The 19858-nt window shown below is 34.5% G+C and overlaps 1 protein-coding gene across 14 annotated transcripts in view; it reads left to right on the top strand.

Moving 5' to 3' along the window:
• The window catches only part of CCNT2 (cyclin T2), a 40801-nt gene that overhangs the window by 8305 nt on the left and 12638 nt on the right, over nucleotides 1-19858 (top strand). For 5 of the 14 annotated variants that reach the window (XR_013557332.1, XM_060622686.3, XM_060622684.3 and 2 more), the window contains 3 exons: nucleotides 12779-12907; nucleotides 14300-14360; nucleotides 16673-16735. Coding sequence is in view for 12 of the 14 variants with exons in the window: in XM_060622686.3 (XP_060478669.1) it covers nucleotides 12779-12907; nucleotides 14300-14360; nucleotides 16673-16735 (253 nt within the window). In the remaining 2 variants the exon portion in view is untranslated. Of the gene's footprint in view, nucleotides 1-8435; nucleotides 9658-9682; nucleotides 10373-12778; nucleotides 12908-14299; nucleotides 14361-16672; nucleotides 19785-19858 lie in introns of those variants that run through there. The other 9 variants (XM_060622687.3, XM_078451357.2, XM_078451356.2 and 6 more) reach the window with 9 other exon arrangements.

Below are 19858 nucleotides of genomic sequence, written 5' to 3'. Positions count from 1 at the left end.
ACAACTTTTCTTTTCAATCTTTATTTAATCTTAGTTCTGCAAGTAACCATTTTTGTTCACTACCAGTGCTTCTGTTTAAGTCTCTGTAGTCATTTTGATTGTTACAAGTTCTTTTGAAGATGATGGAAACCATATTCTCTGAATCCTTGTGTGTTGATAATAATTTATCTTTGCCCTTTAGACCCAAGGTCCGTTTTGCTGTGTATAAAATTCTCGGCTCCTGCTTTCTTTTCTTAGATATCTTAAATATGTAACACATTTTTTTTCCTGGCATAAAGCACTAGTATTGGTGGTAATCTAGTCTTCTCCAATTTATTTTTGCCTAAGTGGCCAGTTTTTTTCCTTTATAATCCAGTAATTTTACTACAGTGTGTCTTGGTGTTGGTTGTTCTGGGTTAATATACTCAAGTGTGTAATGTGATCTTTCGATACGTGATTTCATATCTTTTTTACTTACGTTTTGTGTTTTGAATCATTTTTAGTGTCTAGTAGTTTGGAAGTGTGTTACTGTTTTACTTTGTGATTTTTTATTGTAAAATAGACAACAAAATTTATCATTTTAACCATTTTTAAGTGTACAGTTAAGTGACATTAAGTACAGTATTCACATTGTTGTGCAAACATCACCACCATCCATTTCTAGTACTTTTTTATTTTTTCTAACTGAAATTCTGCTCATTGAGCGAATGCCACATTCTCCCACTCCTCCAGACCCTTGGAACCACCATTCTATTTTGTCTTTGGATTTCACTATTCTTGTATCTCTTAGAAGTGGAATCATGCGATATTTGTCCTTCTTTGTGTGTGTCTTATTTTACTTAACCATAATGTCTTCAAGATTCACCCACGTTGTAACGTGTCAGAATTTCCTTCCTTTTCAAGGCTGAACGTTGCTCCATTGTATGTATGAACCACAGTTGGATTCCTTTTATGTTTTGGTTATTGTGAATAATGCTGCTGGATTGTGAATAAATGTGGGTTAAGTTCTTGCTTTCAACTCTTTTGAGTATATACCCAGAAATGGAGGATCACATTGTGATTTCATGTTTAATTTTTTGAGGAACTGCTATATTTTCCACAGCAATAAGCACTATCTTACATTCCCACTAGCAGTGCACAAGTGTTCCAAGTTCTCCACATCCTCACAACACGTGCTCTTTTCTGGTTTTCTGATAGTAACCATCCTAATGAATGTGAAATGGTATCTCATTGTAGTTTTAATTTGCACTTCTCTGATGACTTAATGATGTTTTAGCATCTTTTTGTATGCTTATTGGCCATTTATATGTTTCCTTTGGAGAAAGTTTAACCAGTCTTTTATCTATTTTTTTTTTTTTTTTTTAAGTTGTAGGATTTCCTTGTATATTCTGGATGTTAATCTCTTATCAGGTACATGATTTGCAAATATTTTCTTTGATTCTATGGGCTGTCTTTTCACTTTCTTGATGCACAAAAATTTTTTGCTTTTAGGTTTAATTTTTTATTTTGAGAGAGAGAGGGAGAGACTGAGAATCCCCAGGCTCCGCACTGTCAGTACAGAGCCCGATTCAGGGCTCAAACCCATGAACCGTGAGATCATGACCTGAGCCGAAATCAAGAGTTGGATGCTTACCTGTCTTAGCCACCCAGGTGCCCCTGCACAAAAGTTTTTAATTTTGATGAAGCCCAGTTTACCTGTGATTTCTTGTGTTTTATGTGCTTTTGGTTCCTATCCAAGAAATCATTGCCAAACCCAAAGTCCTGGAGTTCTTGTTTTCTTCTAAGGGTTTTATAGGTTTAGTTCTTACATATAGGTCACCAATCCATTGTGAGTTAATTTTTGTATATGGTGTAAAGTGAGGGTTGGATTTCATTCTTTTGCACTTGGATATCTGGTTTCCCCGGTACCATTTGTTTTTGTTTTTGTTTTTGTTTTGAGCAGTTCTTTCTAGTGTGATTTTTATTGCTTAGGGTTAACTCTTCTGATTCGTTTCTTACAGTATTTTTGTATGACCTAAATACTTTTCAGTTACATATGCAGATATATAGCTTGCTTTCTAAGGTTCCCTGGCTGTGTTCCCCCTCCCTCATTTTTATCTTTTCTTTGCCTTGTCCCTGTCCTGCCATTTCTGCTTTGGAAGTTTCAATATTGAGTCCTGGAAAAGAGCCTTGGGAGATCGATTTGAAAAGTACATGGAAGTTGGCTTGAACCCTTTAAGCCCTACTGTAGGCATCTGGCATCCACCCACTTACTGAAATTGACAAAATTCCTCCCTGGTTTAGCTGCTGTTACCAGATTGGCCCACCATGATTTCCTAAATGCTTGGGGGCTACTTTGAAGTTCTTACCAAGTCCAGCAAATGCCCCATTCCGTTCCTTTGCTTCTTTTTGCATAGATGCTGATAGTGGGACGCTCTTGTGGCTACACAGTAGTCAGTTTTGTCCTTAACCCGTTCAGTATTTTGGAATTTCCTAGGAATGCCTTGCCAAATAGTTTAGTTATAAATATCCATGGGGTTTTGCTTTTGCTCTAGTTACTCTGGTTTTCTATGGGAATTTGGTTACCACCTCTGCCAATATCTATCTTCTCAGAATTCTTCAGATAAAACATTAAAAGGTAATCCACAGTCCCTTTAAGAGATACAGTAATTTCCAAACACTGCAGTAGACTATCATTTAAATGTACAGTTGACCCTTAACATGGATTTGAACTCCATGAGTGCACTTATACACAGTTTTTTTTTTTTTTTTTTTCAGTAAATATATTGGGAAATTTTTTGGCAAGTTGCAACAATTAAAAAAATTCAATGACAAACCACATAGCCTAGAATTACTGAAAAAGTGAGAAAAATGAGGTATTATGAGAATACAGTAATACGTGTAACATAAAATATGCGTTAATTGACTATATTATCAGTAATGTTTCCAGTCAGTAGTAGGAGTTTGGAGAAAGTCAAAAGTTATACATGTGTTTTTAATTCAGGGTGGGAGTGGGTTGGCATCACTAATTCAGTGGGTTGGCCCACATTGTTCAGGGGACAACTGTACTTTAATAGGTATAAGTTCTTCTAAGAAGATAAGGATATCATTTTTTTAAGAATCATTAAGTCACTTGAGTTTCATTCTGTTAAACAAGGAACATAATCCATTTGGGAAAGTTTATTAATAGACATAAAAGCGTATGTGATATTCTTGATTGATTTTGCATATTAATTTTGAAAAGAACTCTAGAAAGTTCTCCCACAAAGCTTTAATGTTATTTTGAAACATGGCAGTTTGTCTGCCTAATTACAGGGATGTTGACTGATAAATATTGGGCTATATATTATAGGTCTCTATAAAGTCTTAATGAATCACCTTGTTTTCCCTCCTCAAAATTAGATGATTGTAACAGGTCCAAATCACATCTTTTGTACACACACACACACACACACACACACACACACACATTTATGTTCATATGCTTCTATCATAGCTTTAGCTCATCTGTCCCAGAAATAAGAAAGCATTTTATTTTTATTCTAAGAAAGCATTTTATATAATTTGGTAATGTAGTGCTTCTACACTAACTCTGGTCTATAGAATAGAGCAGAATTTTACATTAACAAATGTGCATTGAGTATTTGCATTAGCCAAGCCACACAAAGGCCTCTGCATAAACATTGACTATGTAATTTATAAATTGATTTTGAAGGCAGAACAAGAATTCTGAAGATGTTTTTATTGCATAAAATCGATAAGGTAATGTTTTTAAGGGAAAATCAAATTAGATTGCTGTGTACTTGTTAACGGTTCTAGTTGCAAAGCTGCTGTATTAAGTACTCCTATGATCATATTTAAGGAAAAACATGTAATACGAAGTTTCTCTTTAAATCATTTGAGTCTGGAGGTGCCTGGGTGGCTCAGTCGGTTAAACATCCGACTTTGGCTCAGGTCATGATCTCACGGCTGGTGGGTTTCAAGGCCCGCTTCTGACTCTGTCCTGACAGCCCAGAGCCTGGAGCCTCCTTCAGATTCTGTGTACCCCTCCCCCTCTCATGGTTTCTCCCTCAAAAATAAATAAATATTAAAAAATAAAATAAATTATTTGAATCTGATATAGAAAAAGAAGCAAATGAGGACTTGTTCGGTGTAAAATTTTAAATGTTATAGTTTCAGTGGCTTGTACTTAGTTACCCGATGCTATGTGTTTATATGACAACGTAACAATGTTATTCCACAAACATTAAGTATGTATTATGTAACAAGCAGTATGCAAAGAAGGTATGTATTTTCTTGTAAATAAATAAGAAATAGTGCGGGAAAGGAAAAAAAAACATTTGTCTACTGTGGGAATGACTAGGAACAGTAACCAATTTGAGCTATTCTATGGTGCCTATAACATGTAATACATTTCCATCTGCTTCATATCATTTTAATGAACTTTCTCTTCAGAATGCCAATTGTGGGGGTTAAGCCTGTATGCTAAATATATATAGCCACTAACTAGAAGTGGTTAATTTCACATTTCTTTACTATTTTAACATGGCTACTAGGAAATTTGTAATTACATTTGTGGCTTACATTGCATTGCTCTTTGATAGTGCTGGTTTGGGCTATAAACTTATTTTAATTTTTTTTAATGCTTATTTATTTTTTGAGAGCAAGCAGGGGAGGGACTTTGGGGGGGTGGGCAGAGAAACAGAGGATACGAAGCAGTTCTGTGCTAACAGCAGAGAGCCCGATGCAGGGCTCAAACTCATGACCCTTGAGATCATAACCTGAGCCCAGGTGGGACACTCAACCAACTGAGCCACCCAGGTGCCCCGGGCTAAAAGCTCTTAAAAAGTAATACCAATCAACTAATGAAAAGTATAGACATTTGTATCTGTGAACAAAATTATTTTGGAATTCACACTGTAGTAATTTGTTCCATAGAAAAGTTTGCACATTCAAACTAAGCTTAAATAGTGGCCTTATTTACAAGTTGAAAAAAAAAAAAAATGATTCTTTTCGGGTCAAGAATTAAGAGCATGAAAACTGTCGTAGTTTCATGCTTGGGGAAAGAAAAAAATAGCTTTGAGCAGGGAAAGGAAGTTCTGAGGATTTGAGGGCAGTCTTTAAATGGTATTTTGATTCAGAGAAGATACCAGATTTTTACAAGCTCCCACATCCTTGGATAGTTGGTATTGCTCTAGCTTAGCGATTGCTATTTAGATCACTAATAGAAGTAGCCATTTGAATCAGTGGTTTCCTTTATGTAGACTTAAACATCTGTTCAAATTATTTTTGTTAACTAAACAAACAAAAGTTTCCTGAAATAATTACATAATTTAAATATCAAAATTAGGTACGGCTGGGTGGCTCAGTCGCTTGTCTGGCCTTGGCTCAGGTCATGGTCTCAGTTTGTGAGTTCGAGCCCCGCATTGGGCTCTCAGCTTTGGGTTCTCCACCTTCTTTCTCTCCCCCTCCCCTGCTGGCACACTCATTCATTCATTCATTCATTCTCTCTCTCTCTCTCTCTCAGTAAATAAACTTTTTTTTAAAAAGTCACAATTAAATGTTGTTTAAGAAATGGATATGTAGTATACCTTCTTAAAAAGAAACCTAATTTTCCTTTTAAATTAACAAATGTGCTATGAAGTTATACAGGGTTAAGATAAATGTTGTTTACCAGTGTTTATTGTGCTGTGATTAGGTTTCTGGTTTCCTAGAAATTCCCTTTATTGGCAGTAACTTAAAAAGGGAAGTCTTTGACATTAGCTCCTTTAAAAAAAAATCTTTATTGAAATCATTCACAGACCGTAAAATTCACCCATTTAGAATGTATAATTTAATGGGTGTGTTTACAGAGTTGTACACTATCATTGCAGTCTAAGTTTGTAATACTCTCACCACCCCAAAGGAAACCCTATACCCATTAGCAGTTGTTCACTGATTTCTCTCCCCCTTTCAGCCCTGGACAACCATTTTCTGTCTCTCAGTAGATTTGCCTATGCTGTGCATTGTATATAAAATGAAATTATATAATATATGGTCTTTTCACTTACAACGTTTGCAAGATCCATCCATGGTGTAGCATGTATCAGTACTTCATTCCTTTTTACTGTCATCATTCCTTTTTACATTCCATCATGTGGATATACATCATTTTATTTATCCATTTATCAGTTGATGAACATGTGGTTTGTTTCTGCTTTTTGCCTATTGTGAGTAATGCTGCTGTGAACATTCCTGTACAAGTTTTTGTGTGGACATTTTCATTTTTCTTCAGTATATACCTAGGAGTGGAATTGCTGGGTTGTGTAGTAACTCTATAGACCTCAGTAATCTTGGAAAGCTTTTTGAAAACATTTTGAGAAGCTGCCACACTTTTCCAAAGTAGTTATACCATTTTACCTTCCCACAAGCATTGCATTAAGGGTTCCTTCCAGTTCCTCCACATCTTTGTCACAATTTGCTATCTTCTATCTTTTTCTTTCTTTTTTTTTTTTTTTTTTTTTTTTTTTAATTTATTTTGAGGGGTGGGAAGAGCAGAGAGAGAAAATGAGAATCCCATGGAACTCTAACTCAGAAACTGTGAGATCATGACCTGGGCCAAAATCAAGTCAGACACTTAACCCACTGAGCTGCTCAGGCACCCCTGTCTTTTTTTTTATTATTATCATTATTATTATTATTGCCATCTTATGGGCACGCTAGTGAGTATAAAATAGTAGCTTATGGTTTCATTTTGCGTTTCCATAGTGACTGGTGGTGTTGAGCATCTTTTCATGCATTTATTGGCCATTTGTAGTATCTTTGGGGAAATGTCTACTTAACCCTTTCCCATTTTTTAAATTGTATTGTCTCTTTATTAAGTTGTGAGAGTTCTTTGTATATTCTAGATAACAGTTCCTTATCAGATACAGGATTTGCAAATATCTCCTCCCATCCTATGGGTTAGCTTTTTCACTTTGTTGATGGTTTCATCTGTAACACATGCATTTAATTTATTAGGATTTTTCTTTTGTCATTTGTGCTTTGATGTCATATCTAAGAAAACATTGCTTGATCCATTGTCATGAAGGTGTATTCCTGTTTTCCTTTACAAGTTTTTATCTCTTAAATTTAGGTCTATGATCCATTTTTAGTTAGTTTTTGTATATGGCGTAAAGAAAGGGATGGATTTCATTTTTTTGCATGTGGATATGCAGTTGCCCCAGCACCATTTGTTGAAAAGACTGTTTTTCCTCTATCCAATTAAATGTTTATTTCTGGAATCTATCCTATTCCATGATCCTTATGTCTTTCCTTATACTATTACCACATGGTCTTGATGACTGTAGCTTTGTAGTTTTGAATTCAGAAAGTATGAGTCTTCTAACTTTGTTCTTTTTCAAAACTGTTTTTGCTTTTCTGGATTCCTTGTGTTTCCATATGAATTTTAGAATCAGCTGGTCAGTTTCTGCAGAAAAGAAGCTGAGATTCTGACAGGGATTGTGTGAATCTGTAGATCAATTTGGGGAATACTGTCCACAATATTAAGTCTTCTGTAGTATTAGTTATTTGTTTAGCCATCCGAAGGAAAGGGGACTTTGAAAGATTGATGTGGAATATTTGAATATCTATGCAAGTTGCTTCCCAATATTCTATGACTATTTACCATTGGCTGGTAGGAGCTGAGTGTATAAGGGAAAATAGAGACTTAACTGAGTTTTTTTTTCATTTTTGTAAGTTTCATAATGGTAACTTATCCTCCATAAATAAATACTTAAATGTCAGGTTACAGTAAGCATTTAAATACTTTTAAATATAATGTAGTTATTCTATGGAAATCAGGCCTTATTCTCTTAATTATTACTGCTTTTCAGCAGTACTGAATAATAGTATTTTTCAGTCTTATATAGCCAGCTCTCTTCAGATATAATTAGAAATCTAAAATAACATCCAACCTGAAGACTTTTGTATTTCTCAGCATAAATTTTCTTATGTTGACAGTATTACACTCACACATAATTATATGGGTAGGAAAACTAAAATACCAGGCTGAATTAATGACATTTTTTGTAATACTGGAATGTCAGTCTTTTCAGTACAACAAAATTAAGGATGTAAACCAGTTTGTACTGAAATTTTGGCTTAATTGGTCAAGCTTGGTGAGATCTTTACTTTTTTTTTTTTTTTTTTTTAATATATTTTTATTTGAGAGAACACGTGAGCAGGGGAGGGGGCAGAGAGAGAGAGAAACTTAAGCAGGCTTCCGGCACAGTGCGGGTTCGATCCTGCAACCCTGGGATCATGACCTGAGCCAAAATCAAGAGTTAGACACCCAACCAACTTAGCCACCCAGGCACTCCAGTGATCTTTGTTATTAACAAATGGACATTTTAACCTATTTTCCTCTTTGTTGAGGAGCCATTACCCCCCTTTATTTTTCCATATATCTAAGCTTATACTTCTCTTTTCATATTCTGAGACCTTATACTTCTCTTTTCGTATTCTGAGACCTTTCTGGGAATCTTCTAAAGTTATGCCATTACCACTTTTCTTTAACTGTAGCCTTAGGCATGTGATTTCCCAGTTTTTAGCTGTGATACCTAGAACTAACTGGATATTAATGAAGTCTTTTGAAGGCACAGGGAATAGTTCTCCTAGTCTTAGGAGAGGGGGAGTTTGGAGGCAGTTAACGAACAGGGAAGAAATGGCTTCACCGGCTTATAGGACCTAAAGATGAAAAATAACAATAGATTAGAATAAGCTTCTTGATGATGTATTAGCAAATAGAAGGCAGATGTGGAAGTCTTTTCTTTGTTTCTCTTAGGACTCTTTTGGACTAGGAAATTTAAATTTGAAGAGTAATAAAACAGCTGTGGCTTCTTCTTAAATACAAATGTATACATAAGGTGTATGCAGAAATATATTACTAAAAGGATGAAGACCGGAATGATTTCATTTGAAATTGACTGGTATGGCCATCATCAGTGGCTTTTGTTAATTCAAACTGACCTTGCCTCCAAATATCAAGGTTGAAGCCAACATTGGAGAGTGAAGAATGTCAGCAGTGAGGGCATCATGAGCAGAAGGGGGAGACAGCGGCCAGGAATGGGCAGGAAGAGAAAGGATGGAGAAGGAAGGGAGTCAGATCAAGAGGTAGGAATGGAAACATATAAAGGAATAGAAAAAGAGAAGGGGGTAAAAGGAGGGGAAAGGGACGAAAGGAATACTGGTGTAATCATTGAAGTAATGTCGTGTATCATCATTTTGGTGTGTTTGAATTCGCTTAGTTAGGGCTCCAATGGAACCTTTAAAGAATTGAGTTTAACTGTGGAAGGAAGAAGGTGCGCAAGAAAGAAGGGAATTTTTAAAAGCATGTTAAATCACCTTTAAATTTTAAGATCAGCATTAGCAATACACAATTGTTGTTTACAGCATAATAATAATAATGTACTTTACAGCATAATAATAATAATTTCAGTCATATGACTCTGGGCACCATTCTAAGTGCTTTATGTATATTGATTGATTTAATTCTCACCACAACTTTATAAGCAGATACTATTTCTCCCATTTTACAGATGCAGAAACTGAGCCACAAAGAGAATAAGTAATTTGCCTAGGCTAGTCAGATAACAGAGCCAGGATTCCACTGAGGCACCCTGACTACTATGCTACAGCTGGCTTCATCACCTCTACCTCCCCCTCTCCATGATTTGTATGGTATATTTCTGTAGAAATTTGTCTTGTTTTGAGAATGTGATAGCCCTTGGAAACAGTTGTACATTTGCTAGGCTGACAAACTTGACACTATTTAAAAATCAGTTTTTATTTCCTTCATTTATAGTAATTCAAGCAAGTTTATTAAAACAGATAACACAAAGATGGATCATGCATGGTCCTTGTCCCCAGTGAGCTAAATCTCAGGTTGTAGTTGCTCACTTGAACCAAGTATCTACTCCAGTATTGGTGTGAATTCTTTGACTTTGAACCAAGTTTACGTGCACTAATGAATGTCTGTTGCCTTCAAAAGGATGCTCCCTTTAAAAGCCACAGGCCAACTAATAACATAGCCATTACTTAAAACTTTTTGGAGTTCTTTTCCTTTCAGTAAGCCACACAGCAAAATCCGCTTTCTGTATAAAAAAGCAGAGGCACCTAGCTTGATTACCTTCTTTAGTCATTCTTAATTAAAATTAAAGCCTCACATGGATATTCACAAAGTATTTATCTAAAAAGGTGTTTTGTTTTGTTTTGTTTTGTTTTTACAGCCCTGATGGAGTAAAATGTTTGCAGGCTGTAGAGGAGGAAATGTGAATGGAGTTAGTGGATTTCACCAGGAACTTTGGAAGAGTGTTGGGTATTAGTGTTGCACTGGAGGAGGATGAGAATTGAGCCCTATTTAGAGGGAACAGAAAGACTTCTGTGAGGAGTGTGGGTAAATAAACCAGGAATCTACCCTGAAGATCATTGCTTAGTTCCCCGAATATTTAATTTTCTTAATTATTTGTAGAATTTTAGAATCATTCATTAGTAAACATACTTTGTTTCCATTGAGACTATATTGTAAGGAGAAAAAAGTCTGTGGTTTGAAAGTACTTGATATTGAGGCTTATAAAAAGTCTGAAGAGAATGGAGCAATCACTGGGAATCCTAAGAGGCTGTGCCAGGAAAAGCTCATTGGAGACTTTTAGAAGGTACCTTTTAGGCAAGTAAGAGAAATCTTGGATCATCTGGCACTTAGGAAAAAAGTTTATTAAGTTCAGTCTAATTTGACATGTGGCTTGAGCCTGTATTGCTTCACTCTTTGGTAAATAGTGCTAGCATTTGATGGCCGGCTTAGCCATTCCCCTCTTAGACATGAATTAGGTAAAAAGTGAGAGATTGTGGGACACTGAGAGTATCTTTATTGTTTCTTGCATTTCTTACCTTTGTATTGGCTGTTAGATTTTTACTGTGGGATTTGGAATACCTAGAATTTAACATTGGTGCCTTTATATTTTATATGTGGATTATCCACCTATCATTCGCTTGGCAAATATACTGAACAGCAGCTGCACAATGCAAGACAATGGGAATGTGAATGAATAATTCAGTGTCTATATTTAAGCTGCTTCTGGACTAGTAGGGCAGACAAAATTAGTAAGCCAGAAGTTAGAATACAGCGAAAGTACAATGACAGAGGTGTACACAGTTTCCTATTGAATAAAGAAGGGCACTTCATTTTGACTGAGGAATTTTCCTTAGGATGAGGTAAACATTTAAGTAGAAAAGGAATTAAAGTAGGTAGCATAGGAAATTCTCAGTATGTGGAAAAAATAACTGGGATAGGAAATGATTGTCCACTCTCTTGTACTTTCTACATTTCAGAAAAATCCCTGCCCTGTATGGCTGCTGTTTTACTGGTATTTCAAGAATATTAACTAATTTTCATGTTACTTAATTAAATCTTTGGTAAAGAATAATAGTAGTTTATTCTAAATGTAAGAAAACTACGAGTAAGTTGCCTTTTTGAGTATTCTTAATTTTTAAGTCTTTTCCTTGTTTTAATTTTGAAAGATGGAAATAAGTTGGAAAGTCCAAGTTGAAATTATTCAGTCCTTTTAAGATAACATTACTTGTTCTTTGGAGCCAAACTGATGTAATTTTACGTCTGTTTTGAAGTCATTTTGACTCCATTTACTCATCTGCAAATGAAATTGGACTATCTAGAGAAGGTCCCTTTCAGATCCAAAATCCAGTGATTAAATTTCATGGCTCAGCATTATTTATAAGTTGTTTTAAAAGCTCAGAGGAAAGAATCTACCTTCTTGTATCAGAAATTTTGTCCTTAACTACCCAAATCATGTAGCATGCTTAATACCTCTTTCTGTCCTCCCCTCCCTCTTCTGGCATTGTTTCTGTATAGTGATTGGTGATCCCTAAGATACAGTAAGATTCAGATGTTCATCTCTTGAAAAATAACCTGAATCTTGACTTCTAGAAATCATCTTCCCATGAAAAATTTCTTCTGTGTAATCTTAGAATATTATTTGAATTTAGAGTATGCCTGTTTTCTGAGTCAGCAGTAAATTTGGTTTATTACTTTTTGGGTAAATATTGCTCAGAATTGATGTTTCTCTAAGTCAATGTCTTTATAGTGCTGTGTTCTTATACTTCAATCCCAAGAACATATAACTTAACTAAAGCTTAAAAAAAAAAATTGCTTATTTCTTGATCTCCATTTGGCAATGTCTCTACTCTGTTGATTTATCTTACATGTTCATTATCTGGTTCTTTAGCTATTGTTAATATTGCTATAGTGAAGTAATAGAGTTACTCAGTAGCAGTTTCATGTTCAGAATCTTCTCATTTTGCCTTGTAGATCCTTTTTCTGTCCTAAAGCAATATTGCATAGCTCTTAGCCACACAAGTGAATTGTTGGTTAATTTAAAAGAAACCTAGAAAGTAGTGGCTGTATCTAAAAAGAAGGAAAATCTAGGTATATTTTACCTATTTTTCATTTTTTAAGCTACGACTTTATTATTTTGCTTGAGTTTTTATTTTACCTCCACAATATGCATTAATAATAAGTTAAACTTTATTTTAGTTTGCCCAAGTGTAAGTCTTTTTCCTTTTTCCCATTGCTGTTTGCAAAACAGTAAAGCAAGTTTTAGAGACTAGGGTAACTAGTTCTATTTAATGAATCACTTTATTAAAACTCTTACATCCGTCTTGTTATAGCCCAAGTCACAATTCATATTTTTAATACTACATTCCTTCCTTGCACGCCCCACCTTAGAAAGTAGAAGGTTTTTCCAAAATTTTTTATTTTTAAATCACCAAATTTTTATCTTTTCTGCAGATAATATCACCTACTGCATTATTTTTGGCTGCAAAAGTGGAAGAACAGGCTCGAAAACTTGAACATGTTATCAAAGTAGCACATGCTTGTCTTCATCCCCTAGAGCCACTGCTGGATACTAAATGTGATGTATGTAAAAATAATTCAATTGGCGTTGCCTTCCAACTGCTGCTTGTTTCTTTTACCACTTAGGAATGCAATACCAGGGAGTGATCTAACAGAAACATATTTCATGCATATACATGAATTTCAGTATCATTCTGAATCATGTTAAGGCTGTGATTCAAAGGTGGTTTTAAGTGTTTCACATTTTATTGCTTATCTTCACAGCAAAGCTATGATATATGTAGTGGTGATCTTACATCACTTCCATCGTTTGGGTGCATTTGAGACCAAAGATGAATAACTCTTAAAATTTGTCAGCAATGGAAAAAAAAAGAAAGAAAGACCTCTGGTTTTGCCTGTAGACCAGTAAATAGTAATTTTACAGAATTGTTCCTTTATTAATGCATATATACTAATAGTTATCCCTGTCATATGTAAAAATGCACTGAGATAATGGCATTTAAAGGAGTAAGATAATGATGTTAACCATTTAATAATAGAGAATGTATGATGATGCAAAGATTGTTCTTGTAACTTCTATTAACATGATAAATTCGGAATTATTTTTGGTGAATACTTAGGGTATTGTTCAAATGATAGAAATCTATGTTTAAAAAATTATTTTAGTGACCTTTTCAAAATGGGGCATAAATAAAGGTGTTTTTCACTCTTGAGTTTAGCAACATGTCCTTACATGAATATTGATGATGTATTTTTTTTTTTATCACCTTAGTTGTTACAATTTAAGAAATTTGACAGTGATAGAAATTTTTTTCATACATCTATTCCCAGAGCAGTTGCAGTAGGAGAATAATTTATTGAAGTTGAAAGAGAAGGCCTTCTGTTTCCCCATGGTGTATGATACATCATTTTGGTATTTTATATCTAAAATGTTTTAATCTAGAGATTTGAGGGTTTGCTTTGATTGTATTTGTCTTCTCTAAAGAGAGGAAATTCTACACAATAACTCTGACTGTTAAGGAATTTCCACTTGAGATATCTTAGGTTGAATTGATAAGCCTTTTCTTTAACAGGCAGGTTTGAATTTGATTTTCTTACTTGAGTTGGTGCTTCCTTTGGTAAAGTGTCTTGAAGCACCACTGCCTATGTCAAGTTTTACGTTACAGGCTGGAGCGTTTGTTGTTTTCAATGAAGCTCTACCTCCTTTCATGTTATCATTGTCTTGAGGGGTTTTGTTGCTATTTACCTTTTTTGCATATCCTGTATTAGAAGTAATTCAATTTAGATTGGTTGCAAAATATAGGATTTCCCTGTCACCCTCAGTGTATTTCCTTCATGTTCCTAAACTAATCTGGCTCTTCTGTAATCAGTCTGTGATTTACATGAGACTTAGTGGTCCCATAGTCTCATAGTGTTGATCTTAAGCATTTTAATAGTATTATTTTTACCTGGCAGGCTTACCTTCAACAGACTCAAGAACTGGTTTTACTTGAAACCATAATGCTACAAACCCTAGGTATGTACTCATGGCTGATGCTATTTTTGTGGTGTTCTAAAGAAAGAAAAAAATTTCTGGAATAACTTTATCATTGAAGATGTTTCATTTTAAAACAAGGTTTGGGGCCAGAATAGTATAGCCTGGTTATAAGAAAAACTTTTTTTTTTTTTTTTTTATTTCATTTGGCATAATTTAATTGAATGGTAAACATAGTTTTCATTGTGAAAGGCTGTTGCATATGATTGTAATGTGCACAAGTATTCATGGCAGTCTTTGCTCTCATAGCACCTGTAGTCAGTTTTTAATGAATTTATCACATCATTTTTAATATGACATAGTGTAGTTATTTAACCATTCATCATCCCCTTCTAAAAGTTATATTGTCTTCAAGTTTCATGCAGTTTAAGTGATCTCTAAAGATTATTTATTCTGATCTTTAACTTATGAGGAAATTGAGGCCTGAGAAGGTTTATCTTGTATAAAGTCATGTATTACTTCTGGAAGAGCCTAGCGAAGTGTGATGGAATCACATGGGCTTTATGGAGATCTTGGTTTAAATCTGTAGGCCTTTGACTTGCTTTGTAAACTTAGGCAAAGTTCTTTGATCTTGTGTACCTCCATTCTGTATATGCAGGATAGAGTAATAATGTCTTAAGTCTTAACATTGTGAACTTAAGAATGAGAGATAATGTATAAAAAATGAGTACATGGTGTATATGTCATAAATAGCCACTATTCGTTATGATAGTTATTTCATATGTTACTCCGTACCCAATCATTGAAGAGAAGTGCAGTAATAGTCTCCCATCATGACAGATTCTTTTTATTAGAAAAGTAGTTTGTTTGAAATAGATACAACTTATTTGATGTTGTAATAGTATAAAAAGATATAAAAATAAAAGTGAAAATCTTATTCTCACCAAATCCACTGACTTAGCATGTTATTTTTTATATAAAATTATATAAATATGAAATTTATAAAGACTTGTGTAATAAAGTTTGAAAGGAAAATCATATTATTTTAAGGGGAACATTAGAATTGACAGTATACACCTCTGGCTTTGATTAAAGTATGGTTTTGCAGGTTTAATTACAGTAGAAATATAAATAGATCACACAACAACTTTATAAATCTAGATTACCTGTGTATTAGGATGTCACTCGTTTACTGCTTCTGAAGATGCTAGATGTGACCTCCACTTTAAAAAAAATTTTTTTTTAATCTTTAGTTTTGAGAGAGAGACAGAGTGTGCGCAGGGGAGGAGCAGAGAGGGAGATACAGAATCTGAAGCAGGCTCTGAGCTGTCAGCACAGAGCAGGATGCGGGGCTTGAACTGAAGAACCGCACGTGACCTGAGCCGAAGTCAGGACACTCAACTGACTGAGCCACTCAGGCACCCCAACCACCTCCACTGTTTAAAAAAAAAGAAAAAAGCCTGCCTTACCTAAGGGTTGAATAGACATTAAAAGCTCTTTCAGCATTTTATCTTTGGTTTTAGAAGAAGTGATTTAAAGAATCTTGAGGCTACAAGGTTTACTTGTCTTAATCACTTTATTATTAATGAAACGTAGTTATAAACTAACTGGTTGAAACCCTTTGATTTAAGGCATACTAAGAAAATAAGAGGACCATAAATCATTGAAATGGTCTTTCTTCCCACTATGGGGCAGATTATATTTATGAAAAATACCCTTTTTACATCTTATAAAAAGGAGAGTTGGAATACATTTTAAAAATATATTACATGGACACCTGGGTGGCTCAGTCAGTTGATCATCCGCCTCTTGATTTTGGCTCAGGTCATGATCCTAGAGTCTTGGGATTGAACCCTGCGTCAAGCTCTGTGCTGAGCATGGAACCTGCTTAAGATTCTCTCCCTCCCCCACTCACACGCATGTGCTCTCTCTCTCAAAACCTGTGTGTGTGTGTGTGTGTGTGTGTGTGTGTGTGTGTGTGTGTGTGTATATATATATATATATTCTGTAATTGAATTATTTTATTAATGGTTGTATTATTCATATATTTCAGTTTGTTTTTAACCTGAGGGTAATCATAATTAATTGTAAATCAGAATTTTTAATAACTATTACCGTAATCTATAAATAACTTTGCTATCAGTTTTCCTAAGTGGACATTGTTTTTGAAAAGAAATTATTTCTCATCGTTGATGGTATAATGAGCATGTCAGTGACAGAAAATAACTTTGCCTTTGGATCTTTTTAATAATGAACAATATATTATACATTTATGGTTGTGCTGATGAATGGCATTTCTCAGTCAAGTATTGTAGTGTGATAAGTGATTGGGAAAAAAGTGCTTTTCATTTCAGGTTTTGAGATCACCATTGAACATCCACACACAGATGTGGTGAAATGTACCCAATTAGTAAGAGGTAAGTGATCTTTGAAATTTCTGAATTAAGTGTTAATACTTTTTATTGTCTATAATTGATTTGAATGAGTTTTATTAAAATGGGGGAAATACCATTTTGAAGCAACATCTTTTGTTGTTCTACATCTACCTATTCATCCGCTTCTGTATGTGGTGAATTAGCTTCCTTTAAACTTAGGTGAGAATCTTTCAGTAAAAAAACTAGAGGGCTTCCAATTAATAGGACTCTCTCCACCTACTTATTAGGCTAATAAGCCAGTTCCCATTTTAGTTAATGTTTAAGAAGTTGGCCATTAACACATACACACAGAAAATTTCTGGTTTCTGTCTTCCATTGACCTCTAGGAAAATGATGACAGTTTAAGAATTTGGAGGCCATCCTCATGTCTTTCAGATAAAAATTGTCTTAGCAGATTTGCCACTTTGGAAATGTTTTCCCCATATTCATTTGAAAACAACAGATTTAATACATTCAAAGTTCTGTAGCATTTCTAAAAATAATTTCCTTTTTGTGTGTAATGGGGAAGTATATAGTATGATACAGGCAGCATGTGATGTGCCTTTTAAGCCTTTTAAAACAGGAGTAGGAACTTTTTTTTATTTGCTTTACTGCTTATAAAGCATGTGGTACACACTTTTCTACTCTTGTTAATGAATTCTATGTATCTGTTCATGTATCCCTAGAAATATTTTTTACATAGTTGCATGTTGTTACACTACTTCTTACTTCTTCTTTCCTGTTTGCCATTTGAAGTGTTACTGTAATAAGAGCAACCACTTGGAACCTTCAGTGTGCCTTTTTCTGTTACTTTCTTTTTTGAAAATTAAATTTTGCAGTTTCATTCTTTTACCACCAGACTTCTTTTCTTTAGGTTTATTCTAAACAGAATGGGTAAGACTTTTGAAGGCCTTTTTTGATTTTTAGTGTTTACCTGAATAGTCTCACATTTTATTCATTTTAAATTGAACTCATATACCTACGTAGGATTTTATTATGTTAATGGCTATATTTAAAACAAACAAACCTGTTGTCATAGTGTCATTGTTCAGAACTGGACTTCTGAAAGAAAGTACCTTGTTTGTTTGTTTATTTTTGGTTTTTTATAGCTAGCACCTGTTATGACTTGCAAAGTAGAACATATTTAATTATGGTTCCTGTTCCTCAGGGTTATCTGAATATGATTGATAGCACATTTTTATCCACAGAATTACAGTGTAGTATAGAATTCATATAGATAACTAGTGTACATGTTGAATTAAAAAAAAAAAAAGCCTTAGAGTAAGCTATTTCTGTTAGAATAATGGAGAGCCATATAACTTTGCTCTAAACTAAGCCTGGTGAAGAAAGACGTTTTTATAGCTTAAAATACATATACACAGATACTTTTATAGCTTAAAATACACACACACACTTAGTAGGAAATGAAACTGGATTTTCAGCTTGGTATTATAGTGACATTTGAGCCATCGTTAAGATCCTTAAAGTTTAGTAGCTGTTGTACGTGTTCCTATATATCTAAAGCTAGAGACATGAAGTCCATTCATTTGCAAAGTTGAATAGTAAGTTTTAAAAATATTCACAAAAACTGCAAATTTGATATTTTATCCAAAACAGAATATTTAAATCTAATTTTTTGTTGTTAATGTTTAAAATGTGATCAATTCTTAAATTGTGCAAATTTTATATATGTTTAACTTCATTTTGTCTGACTAACATTTCAGGTAACTATGGTTTACATCTCACTCCATTTAAAAACATTGTTTCATGTTTGGTGTCTGTTTTCTTTGCTCTGTTATAACTTTCTGCTAACAAAACATTTTTCCTGCATTCTTCCTGTGTTGCACACTGATTATTAATAGGTTATTTTGAATTTAGATATATTCTGAGGTGAAAACTGCTATGGCAATTTAAAATTATTTTTACTTCCTTCTCTACATATTTTGATTCTTTGTGGGGATGGGGGGTAGTAGTGGTTTGGTTTCTTTAAGGTTCTCCCCACCACCCCCACCCCAAGATGAGAAAGTTGATATTATGCTACTTTGCTGAAGAATTGGCTAATGTCATTTTACAGGGACCTTTCATTTCTGTGATTTCTCCTTCCCTCCCCACCAGGAAAGAATGCCATACATAAGTCACACTGCCTCCAAGACATCTGATGCTTTGACACTCTTCCTTAGCACAACTCTGCTAAGCCCAAATCCCTTTTGTATACCTTATGTTGGTGATCCACATGGGGCAGCAGGGATTACAGGTGCCACGAATAAAAATAGAGGGCAAAGAATTTGAGGCCTGTTAGAGAGGGGTGAGTTGAGGTGAACTGATCCTAGGTGAGCAGAGGGGAAAGGTACATCAATGATTATGAATGTAATTGGGGGAAAAGGGAAATTATAGCAAAAGAATCCCCATTGGGAAGAATAAGAAAGCAGAAAAAAAGTGAGCGGGGTACTACTATTTTCAGTTTCCATGACTTAAACTAGTTAAAAATTGCTTTTCTTTTGGGGACCAGTGCTGAAGCATCCTGATTGCCTAGAGTATGTGTATCTTTTCTAAAGTTGACAATTGGATACTGTAAGAAATATATATGCAGTGGAGTTTTCTATATCTACGCCCTTGGGATGTTTCTAGGTTGTTAATTCTCTGTTGATGCTTAGTAGCATGAAAAACAGCAGTTTGTGCTGTCTTGAGTTTGGGGGGTGGGGGTTTGTTTTGTTTTCTTTTCTTTGGATGGAAGTACTTAAGCCAACTTAAATATGATGACTGAGGATTAAGTCTGGCAGGCAACTCTTTGTATTTTGTACTAGACTTCAAAATCTTTTCTTCTTCTTCTTCTTCTTTTTTTTTTTTTAAATCCAGGAGAATGCTTTATTGCAACTTTTAGCTGACTAGATGCTTAACTTAGTAACAAGTTTAGCCCTTGTAACTGGCTAGCTAAAAGCAAATCGGCTTGTTTCTCAGATCTTTGGGGGATAGCAAGAAACATTTGAGTGAATGTTGTTGAAGATTTTCAGTAGTATAGAAAATGATGGCGCTCTTGTGATATTTGTAAGTAGTAAGTAAAATTTACTTTTTGTGTACAAAACTTTGAAGTTTTTGTTGTGTTGAGAACTTTTTGATGATAGCACA

This window comes from Panthera onca, chromosome C1, assembly GCF_046562875.1.
Source record: "Panthera onca isolate mPanOnc1 chromosome C1, mPanOnc1 haplotype 2, whole genome shotgun sequence".
Classification (NCBI taxonomy): Eukaryota; Metazoa; Chordata; class Mammalia; order Carnivora; family Felidae; genus Panthera; species Panthera onca.
Note: the sequence above shows the minus strand (reverse complement) of the source record. Positions and strands in the feature narration are given on the sequence as shown.